This window comes from Hyperolius riggenbachi, chromosome 4, assembly GCF_040937935.1.
Source record: "Hyperolius riggenbachi isolate aHypRig1 chromosome 4, aHypRig1.pri, whole genome shotgun sequence".
Taxonomy (NCBI): domain Eukaryota; kingdom Metazoa; phylum Chordata; class Amphibia; order Anura; family Hyperoliidae; genus Hyperolius; species Hyperolius riggenbachi.
In genome coordinates this window covers 388,761,779-388,775,175 of record NC_090649.1, presented here as the reverse complement: position 1 = coordinate 388,775,175, position 13,397 = coordinate 388,761,779, and the positions used below count along the sequence as shown (strand labels likewise).

Below are 13,397 nucleotides of genomic sequence, written 5' to 3'. Positions count from 1 at the left end.
CATACAATTCCCCCTCCCCTACCATTGCTACACCCATCCCCCACATATACCCACACTGTGTGCATTTTGTACCTCTCTACCTCAGTTCCCTCACCAAACTCAAGACAAGCCTCTGGCCAATGAATGTATTAGAAACAAAATGGCTGCTCCCCGCTTTTGGACCCCATAGTTGCCACTGTAGGTGTTACGGCTATTCCTACACCTCTGTAGAAGATCCCTAGAAGCTGTTTGTTGCTGAGGTAAAAACTGCAATGTGTTAATGTTTAGAGACAGTGTGATAAATCCTTTGCAAGTAATCAAGCTACTCCTGTTTCTTATTTATGTACAAGTCAATTTATTTATTTTATACTTTTAACATTTCCTAAACATCAGAAATGCCTTTAATTGTATAATGCAAACAAAATTACAAGTGCTTTGATTTGTGTTCATAAAGTGGCCGTGTAAATTCAACAAACACTGCATTGCTAGTGAGCGCTAGAAGACCGTTCATAAACCCAAAGGGATAATGAACATACGATGAACAAGTTGTTTTAGGAAAATGTAGCATATCTGCAGTAAAGAAACCATTACCATTCAATGAGAACTACGCCCAAACTATTAAAATGAAACTCTGAGGCACTCTTACAAAATGACAATCACTGGCCCTGGGAGGCTACCCCTTGTCCACCTCTCCATTCCTCAGCAAATCCTTTCTCCCTTAGCACTGCTCTGCCAGTGGTAAAGATTGTGCATTCCATGCCAGTGTTTTAAGATGGATGAAGAAATGGAGAAATGTGTTCTAGTTGATGAACCACACCTTTCCCGATTCAGTCCCAAAAATGTGTGAGGACCTCAGTGCTTAGGACTGGAGTTTGACATCCCTGTGAGGCAGTTTTAAAGCAAATGTGAAGCCATCAAAGAAAACAAAATGTTAGATATTCACTTATGACGGCTCCCATAGAGCCTTCCTGATACTGCTATGTCCCCTTATTTCACCACTGTCCCCCATTCAAATCGTGCACCTTCAGGGCTCTGTGTAAGGCTTCTGAAGCACTTGTGAGTGTGCACACAGTACAGACCTGCTCATCTTTGTAAGTACTCGGGGAAGTGGGGGCAAGTGCTTCTGAAGTTTTTATGAGGACTCCTGAAGGCATATTTGACTAATTGGTAGATTAACTTTCACTGGGGACAACAGTGACCGAGGGCATGGGGAAAGGACCGGGAAGGCTCTATGGGATTCAGGAACTTCCCTCTACATAAATGGGTATGTAACTTTTTTTTTTCAGATTGTCTTCACTTTTACTTTACTTAACACAGGCCCACTTACCACTGGCATGACCAGAAACTGCAGTGCATGAAGATTTTGTAGGGAGGAGACACTCAAGAAGTTACTGCTCTCCCAGGTGAGAGAGGATTAGGAGACCAAGAAGAGGAGGAGGACCTGAGTCCAGAGGAGGGCTTCCTTCTTGAGGAGATGAGCATTACTGTATGTTTTCTCTAGGCAAACTGAGCCAAAATATTATTTTCCGTTTGGAAATTGTGGAAAAAGGGTGAAGCTCCCTTTATGTTCTTTATTGCTGTCTGTGTCTCTGTCTGAGGGAATTTCCTTCACTAAGGGTTGGTTCACAGGGATGCTTTTACGATGTTTATTGCCAGCCACAGTGTGCCGCTACTGTCATTTCGTGCCCTTTGCGCAAATGTCTCATTTTTATCTCTATGTTTCCCATCGTTTGAGCCAACACAGAGGCACTTACCACTGCACCTCTGTGTCTCCCGCGGGGGCAAAAAAAAAAAAAAAACAAATGCCGCACCGGCTGGTTCATACCCCTGTCTGAACTGGCCCTAACGGAAAAATGCAGAAATAAGTAAAATCATTTTTTGTAGAGCAGAGAAAAGTTAAAATCCCAGCCTAATTTTGACAGCTGTCCATGTAAACACGTGTGCTAGGCTGCTAGCATCAATCACATAGATGTCGGCAGCCATCTTTCCTAAACTGTTACCTGAAACGATCAAAACTCTTTAAGGGATTTGGATGTAGTTCTCATTATAATTTACTGATAATTTCACACATCCTTTGAGTGCTTCTTTTTTTAAATTATTTTTTAAGAAAGATTTTTATAGCTAAATAATTTTTAAAATGGTATTCTGAAACAATATATTCAGAAAAAAAATACAGTTTTGGGGTATATTTACCTTTAACTCCAAAACTGTATAAATACTGACTTGTTGTATCTGTTGCACATACTTTTTAATCAGATAACATATAATAACTAAACGTATCCCATCTCACGTATCGATGTTTGAAATCACTGCTTTGTTTGTTTAAGTAACCAAGATGTTGTCAGTAGACCGTAGGTATAAAAAAACAAACAAAAATGTGTGACATAGATTTCTCCAAAACTCAGAAATACACACTAAACCTGCAATGAAAATTTGCAAGCAATAAAAAAAATGGTGATGCGATATCGAAAACATTACAAAGTTAGCCGTAAAAATACAAAGGCACGTAAAAGGATATTGAAACAAAAATAATTTAGTTATGGTCTTTGTGACATTCCATGGAGTTTAAAGCTTGGCATCATATAATGTACATATTTATAGATGCCAATCTAATGACACTTATTGCTAAAGCCGATGAAGCTGGCACCTAAAAATGTAAAATGACAACATTCCATGATATATAAATGGAAAAATACAATAAACCCAGGAGGTATCTCTGATAGTCAGCAACCTCCTAACTCATGTTCTTTATCATGTACTCATCTGTTGACATTGGCAGAGTTTCCTTGTAATGGGAGACGATAGACTGAGCTTGTACAGCTATGGTGGGTCATATTGCATATCTAGAAACCAGATGCATTGACCAAGCCCCATTTTAACGGTTTCTTCTAACGTCTTGGGCCTGTTCTTGCATTGAAGCCCTTGAAAAGTAATTGAACTTGTGCATTTTTAAAAAGTAGACCCCACATAAATTACTACTCACAAAACATTCTTTAGCAAGTACAGTAACTTGCAGCTGTTACATATTACGTACAGATGTTTAAGTCTTTGACTCCAGTATTGCTACTAATCATGAAAAAAACACATGCATGGTGCAAATAAGATATCCAAAATAATAATAATTATAATAATAATACAAAATGTGTTCTTGTTGAGTTGTTATGGTTTCTGGATGTGTACCATGTTATATGCAATGCAGAGTTAGTTTATGGCTTATCCTGGTCCATAACACATTATGGCTTATTTTTGTCCATAACATGAAGCACCTCATCCAAAAGAGAAGGACCCAAGTCAAGCTGCAAAGTTAACAAAGAACCAGCCAGGTCAGACAGTGACTCGTCTGATTTTAAGTCAGTGTTCCCCATATTGCACGGAATAGGACTGTCTTCAAATAAGTCTAACCCTTGCCAGTCACTGTACTGTTCAGAGAGACTAGAAGAATGGCTTGATCTTCCATTTGTAGAGCATGATGCTGAACCGCTGACCTTCCATGAACTTCCACTATCAAACTGGTCTTCACTTTCTTCATTCTCAAAAGGTTGACACTTATCCAGCAATTTTTCTTCTAACACCGGTTCACAGCTAAGTCTTGGCGACTTAGAAGGGCTGTAGGAGTCCCTTTTGGAGTTAAAAGTCACAGCAGATAACAAAGGCAAGACTAATGCTTGAGATCCACCAATAGTCGGCAAGGAGATTGCATTTTTAAGAACTGGTGAAGAGGTTTCGGAATACATAGAGTCACAAGTGCTATGTGCCCTCAGGAATTCATTATGTGTACTCAGATGGCTGTTTCTTGGCTTGCCTTGGCTGCCTGGCAAGAGTTCATAGTTCCCTTGAAGAAATGAGATATCTCCAAACACATCGTGTTGCCCATCTTTGCCGATATGGATAGTGTGCCGAAAATCTCCTAGGGGTGGACTGATCAAATCAGAGGACAACACGTCTCTCAGTTTAAATTTTTTGCCCTTTTTGCTGTTTCCAGGCTTCAGATAAATCGGTGTCTTTGCAGGCATCTTGATGGGGTTGGAGTTGACAAAGGAGAGTGCAACGGTGTAAGGCAAAGTGCGTTTCGCAGTAAGGTCACATTACTGGCTTTGGTGCTGCCGATAATAATCTCCGTTACATGTTTTCTTGTCCAAACGTACTCTTCACAAACGTCACTCTTGGCACATGTTCGTTCTGACTTTGCTGAAAATATAGTCTGCTTCCAAACAAGAGGACCTGCAGAGAGCAGAAGACAGGTTATAATTAGCAGGCTTTTTACGCTTGATTAATTTAGTTTCAGCATAACAATAACAAAGGGTAGTGACAGCCTCAGTCTGCAGATTAGCCTTTATGGAGTAGATCCCCTTCGCTGAACAGCATTAAAGTAACTGATCTGTGTTAGCCTTTGCATGGCTCCATCAGTTTTTCAATTCAATCTTATTTACTCTCTCTAAGCACTTTTCATTTATCAACTTGTTTTTTTTCGTGGCATCTTATTGCCTTCAAAGGTAAAAACTGCTCTGACTCATTCACACCAATTAACATGAATGTGAGTTAGTACCAGGTGCAAACCGCCCGCTTGGCACGCATACAGAAAATACATACCATCTTCAATTCATATATTAATTTTTTTCTGTAATAAACAATTATTTAGTTTTCCATGTGTGTGATCTTTTTTTATTTAACCTAGGCCATACTCTAAGCATAGTATTCTGAGTCACAGTCATAGCACAGCTTTGATGTTTGGTTACATATATCACTCTTAGGCACACTTAATACCTTTCATATCTTTGCACAATTGTTATGATTATACATCACGCACAACAAACATGTACTCAGGAAAACAAGATGCTGTTGGTACGGCTGCATGCTAGGTAGGTTTTTGTAGCCTGTCCACACAGTACAAAAACAGGACTTTATTGCTGCATTTTCATGCATGGTAATCAAGCCCCCAGCTATTTTCCCTCCTGTTGTATCATACACACCAGTGCAAAGATTCAGCAGTGGTCACATGAGGCGGGACTTGGGGCCTGTCTGACCACCAGTATCTGTGTTCTTATTGCAAGTATACTTATATAAGCCAGTTAAAGAGGAAATTTAACCCAGGATTGAACTTCATGTTAATCAGTAGCAAGTACCGCATTTCCCATGTAAGATCATCAGGGGGTCTGTGTAGCTGATATTGTGGTTGAAACCCCTCCCAGTGGGATGTCATGACCATGGTCACCGCAATTTGCTGTCTATGAACCTTGTCACTTTGCGGTAAATAATGGCTGTTTGCATATATGTGTATACTTACACACACACACACACACACACACACACACACACACACACACACACACACACACACACACACACACACACACACACACACACACACACACACACACACACACACACACACACACACACACACACACACACACACAATCACATTGTTACTGCACAGCAGCAAACTGTTGTACCACCATATCCATTCTCACCCAGCCAGCAGGGGGTGTGTCTCAGACTGTGTATTGTATGCAAAAGAGCAACTTGTGAATTGGAAGCAGTGGACAGCTGTTACATGGCATCATGTTCTAAAATGGCCTCAGACTGCAATAGAAACATAACACAATGATCCTTATTCATTTTTTTCCCTATGTTTTTTCCTAGTTGATATTTTACACCTTATCAATAAAATGCATACAGCAAGCCAGAAAATACTATAAACAATTTTGAATCCAATTTCATCTACTTTTTTTTTTTACTTTTTCAAATGCAGAGAGCTGAAAAATTATTGTAAAAAAAATGAAAAATTACATTAAATCAGGGCTGTAGAGTTGGAGTTTGATTTGGAGCAATTTTGGTTAACTGGAGTCAAAGTTGGAGTCGGAGGTTTGATAAACTGAGGAGTCAGAGTTGAGAGTAAGATGACTTTTGTACTAAATCCACAGCCTTGGTAAGTATTAGACTAAGGAGTCAGAGTCGAGAAATTGGAGAAATTTTGGGTACCCGGAGTTGGAGTCAAAGTTGGTGATTTCATAAACTGAAGAGTCGGAGTCGGATGATTTTTGTACAAAATCCACAGCCCTGGTAAGTATTAGACTAAGGAGTCGAAGTCGAGGAGTCGGAGCTATTTTGGGTACCTGGAGTCGGTGCTTTCATAAACTGAGGAGTCTGAGCCATTTTGGGTATCTGGAGTCAAAGAGGTTTCATAAACTGAGGAGTGGGATGATTTTTGTACCAACTCCACAGCCCTGCATTAAATGTTGTGAATTGAATAAGGGCCAAGGACTGAATATAGTAGAGATTATATTATACAGTAAGATCCTCTGAGGGATAGTTAGTGACATGGCTATATAAACTACAGTGTTTCCCCTAAAGTAAGACATCCCCTGAGAATAAGACCTAGCAGGAATTCCTAGCATGCTTGAAATATAGCCCCCGAATGTAAGCCCTAGGAGCAGCCCACATGACACCAGCAAGTCATGCTCAATACAAAGCCTGGATACAGGAGAGCAGCAGTATAGTGTGAGTTCTACAGTCCTGTATATGTGTCAGGCAATTTGTGTTTTTGTTGGAGCCAGCCCTCCTGATCTGTTATGATAAGCATCTGCAGAACTTCACCTCGTTACCTTTTCCCAGGGCACACAGCTTATCCGATCATAGCTCTGGGGAGCCTGACAGAGTTCTCTGTCTGCAAGAAATAGACTCTTACCCACATGAGCAGCAGAATTAATGTCATGTAAGTGAGAGACAATATCTGCAAACCACAAGCTCTGTGCATGCTGCTTGTGTTTCAGCATGGCATGCAGTATGTACATTTTATATAGGAAAACTACCAGTGTTTCCCCCAAAACTAGGACATCCTCTGAAAATAAGCCCTAGCACATCTTTTGGAGCAAAAATTAATATAAGACAGTGTCTTATTTTCGGGGAAACACGGGTATGTAAAAGCACTGCGGAAGATATCGTCGCAGTATAAATACGTAGTAATAATAATAATGATAATGTAGACCTGCCTGTGATCATTTCTAGGTCACTCTCGGAAAACAAGTACAATAGTAGATTAGCATTTGCAGAACATCTGATCTGTCTACTTATCATGCTTACTTTAGCTTGGGAGGTCAGGAATGTTTAGAAGGTCAGTAATAGCAGCCCCTATAGTCCTCAGAATACAGGCATACTTCAAAGAGCAGCTCTCATGGGTGTTGCCTGCTACTCTTGTTCAGGGCCGGGCCGAGGCATAGGCTGGAGAGGCTCCAGCCTCAGGGCGCAGTGTAGGAGGGGGCGCAGAATTCATTCAGCTGTCATTCCTAATTGTGTTTGAAGCAGAAAGAAATAAGAAAAGGGGATACATGGCAGTGACTGCGAGCCAGATAACTAGATATTAAGGTGTTGGGGAGGTTGTGGGCCCTGTAGCGCCTCTTAGTCTAATAGCAATCAGTGTGTGACGGCTGGGGTGGGAGGGATGGAGGGGCGCACTTTGGTGTCTCAGCCTTGGGTGCTGGAGGACCTTGTCCCGGCTCTGCTCTTGTTGTGCCCAGAGTCCTCTAACAACAATACAGTCATCTGTGCAAAGCCACAACATTTACAAACATTGTTTAATGTGGATTTCACATACAAATCAACAGTAGATCTGTGCCAAGTAAATCTTTGTTATTGTGTTGTTTTACTGACTAATTGCCACTTACAGAACAAGTCATGAGCATGCCTTAGCATTACCCAGAGCTGCCACTGACATTCACATATCAATCGCATATACCTAGTTCATATAGAAACTTTGTAAATAACCCGATTTTATTGTTTAAAAGCGTGCTTATACTTCTGTGGTAGAAATGCCATCAAATAGGACCCTGATCAATAACGTGTTGATTTTATACTATTTGCATGTTCCCAACAGTATGTGTAGGAGAAGCTGTTATTATGCTTTAAAGTGTACCTAAGTTGAAACGAAAAACATACATACTTACCTATGAAGAGGTAAGAGTGTCCTCCTCACCTCTACCGTTGCCACACACTGTCCCCCAGAACATATCCAACAAAAGCTTGCCTGATACGTTATCGTGACCACGCTCTCCACCAAGTACAAGCACGGCTATACTGTGCCTGCACGACATGAGCAGCTCTGTGCTACTGTGCAGGCGTGGCCGTACACATACACAAAGAAGAGCGCGGTCACTAAATTCCAGGGGGTCCCAGGCAGCAGCGGTGGTCTTGAGGAGGACCCGGGAAGCCTCTAGGAATGCAGAGGTTTCCCTCTTCATAGGCAAGTATCTTTTTTGTTAGCAAATATACTATCCGCGTAGTAAATTGCCGCCAGTAGACTTTGGCGCAGGATACAGCCGGTATATGGTTTACCCTGCTGCTGCACATGTCCCGGCGTTAATTACTATTCCCCCTCTAGGTTGACGTGGACGGTGGAGAATGAAGCAATGCTTCCAGCTATTGCTATTGCAGTGTTTTAAAAGTAACTTCAGCTCCGACTTCTCATGGCGCCAAAGTTACTCACTGTGCACCACTATAGCCATAATTTCAAGCCACACCAATGCCAGATGCTAGCGAAAGGAATCCGCTCAAATGGAAGGTTAAAAGAGTCTAATCTTTATTTGAAAACTGTTATAGACAGAGACATGGAAGCTCACGCGTATTGGAGCTACACTCGCTCCTTAGTCATAGCTGCAGTAAACTAGTTACAGTCTGGGACTAATTTATGAATATTACACTTTGCCCATAAGGCTCAGGCCACATAAGTACCAAAGAACATAATTACAACGGTAATTATAAAAGTTCACATGTGGTGGGTGTCTGATTATTAATACCCCCACTTGTGAGGACAAATGTCTTAAAAAGCAAACAATTAAGGCTTATATGTTGCAATACTTTTGTGCATGACCACATATGATTGAACGGTAGTGTAAAGTTGTGGGTGATGAGGGTCTTTGCAGATCCCCCCCACTTATTCAATCAGGTGGGGTGTAGCTATCTCATCCCACCATGCTCCACTCCATTTGTGGCTACACATAAGTCAAGGCAACCTGTATGAATATGATAGATTAAGCTCCCACAGCTTGCCTAGGAAATACTGTGGTAGGATTAATGCTGTCTATCACTGAGATACTAATGACCCCATAGGGGCCAGTAAACAGCTGGGGTAAAGGAGGAACGAAATATAGGGGTGCATACAAATATATACAGTGAGTGCTGCTCAACAATTGTTTCACCCCTTAATTGGGGCGTCGTCAGGAGAAGAGAAGTGCACAAATCAAAATACAGTATACATAATCCCCCCACCAACCAACAAAAATTCCCCCAGCATTACCCCAATTCAGAGCCTAATTTATGAAGCCAAGAGAATGCAGTTAGTGATCCACTGGCCGCAATCACCATTGTATGTGAATGCAAAGCAGGAGCAACACTCAGATCCACTGAAACGATTAAAGAAAAAAGTGCATGTGCCTGCATGTTGCCCTATTGGCCACTGGGAGAGGTATGCATGATGGACAGGCTGCTTGCATTATTTATTGAACACAGTGGCACTCACTGCAGTTATTGCTAAGGAGCTGAGTACTGGCCAGAGTCGGAGCTGCAATTAAGGCAAGACTGCTGCTGCACCCCCGCACTGCCGGATCGCCCAGATGGTCCCCAGGCCACTGTATGATGTTTAGCTGCATTGTTATTACTCACCTGTCTCAGCAGCTGCTCCATCTGTGCACCATGTTCATCCCCACTGCCTGCTTCTTCTTCATGATCAGATGCAATATATGTATGCATAATGCTGGATACACACCATGCGTTTTCGCGTTCGATGCGGCCGTCGATTCGCGTCGATTCGATTATTTCCGAACATTTCCGAACGAATTTCGATGATTTTTAAGTCGAATGCCATGTAAAGTATGGCAAATCGACCTAACGATCCATCGAAGCTTAAATCGGACATGTTGGAAATAATCGAATTGACGCGTATCGACGGCCGCATCAAACGCGAAAACGCATGGTGTGTATCCAGCATAAGAGGCAGGCAGCAGGACTGAAGACAGCACAGACAGTGCAGCCACCGGAACAGGTGAGTTATTACAACGCAACCACACGTTGTACATGGGCTCCGGGGAGCAGTTGGTGTGATCATCCAGGGGGAGGGGGCAGCTGGCATCCACAAACGACATAACACACATGCATGCAAGCACTGCTTTGTGATTGGATGATTGCCATTGAGAATCATAGGGCAATGCTTGCACTTGGTGTGTGTACAGTTGCTAACGTTAGCCATACACTATGCCCTGGTCACACAATGTGGCATCCAATCAAAAATTAGCTGAGAGCTAGCAATTATTTTACCACCTTGCACCAATCGCTTTCAATCATGTTCCAGCAAAAACTTAATTGAAATACTTCCACTGCTAGCTTTATACAGTTATGTTACTATCAATCCATCCACTCCTTCAAAACTTCCCTCCCCAAATGATAGAAAGAACGGCTATTTCCAATCAAATTTTTATCAACACCTATGGCCGGTATCACACTGTCGACCTGCGGTAGCGTTGCGATCGGCTATTCGCATAGTACCGTCAAAAAAAGCCTTTGGGGATTACTGCAGCCACAGCTGCAGGCCAAGCAGGAAGTGAGGCATTCTGGCGCTCACTTCCTGTGGCTGAAATTCGAATTGTGCGAAAGTATATTGAAAAAATATGCTTCTGTGCAATGTGAATGCCAAAAAAACTTTTAAAAAGAAGCGTTGCCATAGAATTACATGACTTCCGGTTTGCTCCTGTGTCACTTGCAAATCAAATTGGAGATTTCCACCGCGTCACATGGTGCGGGTATAAAATGTCCCATAGACTTAGACATTATATATAGACATAGACATTGGTGTAGCGTTACCCTGCGTCAAAACAGGGTAAGTAATGCGCCAGTGCGAAAGGGGCCTCAAAATAAGTCAAATGTGGCCCGGATAATGCATCAGATTAATCAGTTAAATGTTGTGTGGTGCTTGGTTGGCTTTAAATTCATTAAAAATAAGAGATTGTCAAACCAAGCCGCTAAGACTCAAGGGCAGACAATGTGAACGTTTATGACACTCATGATAATTAGCCTGGAAATGAGGCCATTTGGAATATGAAACGAGATAGTCTGAATAACAGGAAACTCAACTACCTCTATGGAGATAGCGAGGTACTTCTAGTGATTAGCGGTTCTCGATAGAGATGAAATATAACCTTTCAAGTGCCTGGCATGCTTTATGTCACATGATTAAATGGCCTGAAGAATGAGTCTGGAAGATGTAATAAACATGGCCAGCCAGTGTTTCACAGGACGATGACATATACTGCGATACCATTAGGGCTCTTTCACAGTGTGACGTTAAAGTCGCACGTTATAAAATACTTTAACACAGAGTAACGCACAGCAATGGAAAGTCCGTGCGACATTCACAGTGCACACGTTGCGTTAGTGTGTAACGTGTAGCGTTATTAAAAGGTGCTGCATGCTGTGCGTTTAGCAATGTATCTGCTGCATTATGTGTGTTGCACATGCTCAGTAATGGTTTTTTTTTTTTTTTAAATGTAACGCATGCGCCGTTTTCATTCCATCAGTATGCGACGAAAACGGCGCACCAAGAGACACATAATGCAGTGCAAAATAACCTCCAATTTCATAACCTACATGCGCTGTGTTAGAGGCATGTTGTGCGACTTTAACGTCGCATCAAACGCAACGTCCCACTGTGAAAGAGGCCTTAGAATTCAGAAGGGAGAAACTGCATCCACGAGGTAAAGCACTGTCGGTAAAATGTCTATTTATGTACAGGTATTATTTCAAAGCAGTAGTGCTTTTATCATTTTCTCTCTATTTAACATAAAAAATATTACAAACCTATAAACTGTGATATACTGTATACTGTATTATATTTTATTTATTTTTCCAATGATTTTGTTATAAGATTCCATAATTCACCTCTAGTCAATTGTAACCTGAGGTGAGAGGGATATGGAGGCTGACATACTTATTTCCTTTTAAATAATGCACTTTGCCTGGCTGTCCGGCTGATTCTCTGCCTTTAATACGTTAAGCTACAGACTCTGAACAAGCATTCAGATCAGATGTGTATGACAAATCTGACAAAATTAGCTGCATGCTTGTTTCAGGTGTGTGATTTAGACCCTACTGACTAGAGAAATCAGCAGGACTGCCAGGCAACTGGTATTGTTTAAAAGGTAATAAATATGGCAGCCTCCATAGGTCTCACACTTTGGGTTCCTTTTAAATGATATGGGGACCTCACCAGACGATTGCAGACCCAGTTTACATAAAACCACTAATTCATAGGATTAGGGCTGTGGAGTCGGTACAAAAATCAACATCCAACTCCGACTCCTCAGTTTATGAAAATCACCGACTCTGACTCCAACTCCGAGTACTCAAAATGGCTCAGACTCCTCGACTCCGACGTCTAATACTTGCCAGGGCTGGGGATTTGGTACAAAAATCTTCTGACTCCTCAGTTTACGAAACCACCGACTCCGACTCAACTCCGATTCCAGGTACCCAAAATTGCTTTGACTCCGACTCCTCATCTCCGACGCCCTGCACAGGATATACGTTATGGAGTTTGTACTGTTAATCTGAATTGTTGTTTAGTGTGTACGCATGGATAATTATTCTGTTATTACTGTTTACACTTATGTGGTTCTTGATTTCAACATTTTAGAAAGGTTCACTAAAACAACCTTAAAAACAGTGCATCTCCCATTATAAACAGAACACAAACATTGCTTGTATATTTCACTGTTGTTTTGTGAATCTGGCCCTTTGTTTCATATCAAATTTAATTATTTATTTTTAAAAAATATTAAACAATGATACTAAAGTGCTGCACATTTTTCCAACAAGTTTTAGCAGTTGACTTTTGTTTAGGAATTCCGTGTTTCCATTTTCAAAAATTTGGAAGGTATTCACTCATATTTCCTTCAAAAAGACTTTTTTTCGTGCCTTTTTCAAAGGAATCATCAGGGAAATGAAAAAAAATGAGCTTTACTTACCCGGGGCTTCCTCCAGCCCCTGGCACCAGATATGTCCCTCGCCGCAGCTCCCCAGTCCCGGGATGCCCTCCGTTTCAGATGCCGGCATCTACTGCACCTGCGTGATAGCTGCTGTCAATCATGCTCACGTTGTCGGGAGTGTTCTGCACAGGCGCAGAACTACTGCCCCTGCATAGAACACTCCCGACAACGTGAGCGTGATTGACAGTGGCGCTCGCGCAGGCGCAGTAGATGCCGACCTGACGAGGTCGGGTATCTGAAACAGAGGGGATCCCGGGACTGGGGAGCTGCAACAAGGGACATATTGGCCACCAGGGGCTGAAGGAAGCCCGGGTAAGTAAAGCTCATTTTTTCATTTCCCTGATGATTCCTTTAATGTAGAGGTATTTGAAAGTTATTTCCTAGGTA

General features: G+C 41.9%; 1 protein-coding gene across 2 annotated transcripts in view; it reads right to left on the bottom strand.

Moving 5' to 3' along the window:
* Nucleotides 1-310: 310 nt before the first annotated feature.
* Nucleotides 311-13,397, bottom strand: part of CDC42EP3 (CDC42 effector protein 3) — a 55,746-nt gene continuing 42,659 nt past the window's right edge. For both annotated transcript variants that reach the window (XM_068232145.1, XM_068232146.1), the window contains exon 2: nt 311-4,200. In XM_068232145.1, coding sequence (XP_068088246.1) covers nt 3,213-3,992 — 780 coding nt within the window. In that variant the 5' untranslated portion in view covers nt 3,993-4,200 and the 3' untranslated portion in view covers nt 311-3,212. The remainder of the gene's footprint in view (nt 4,201-13,397) is intronic.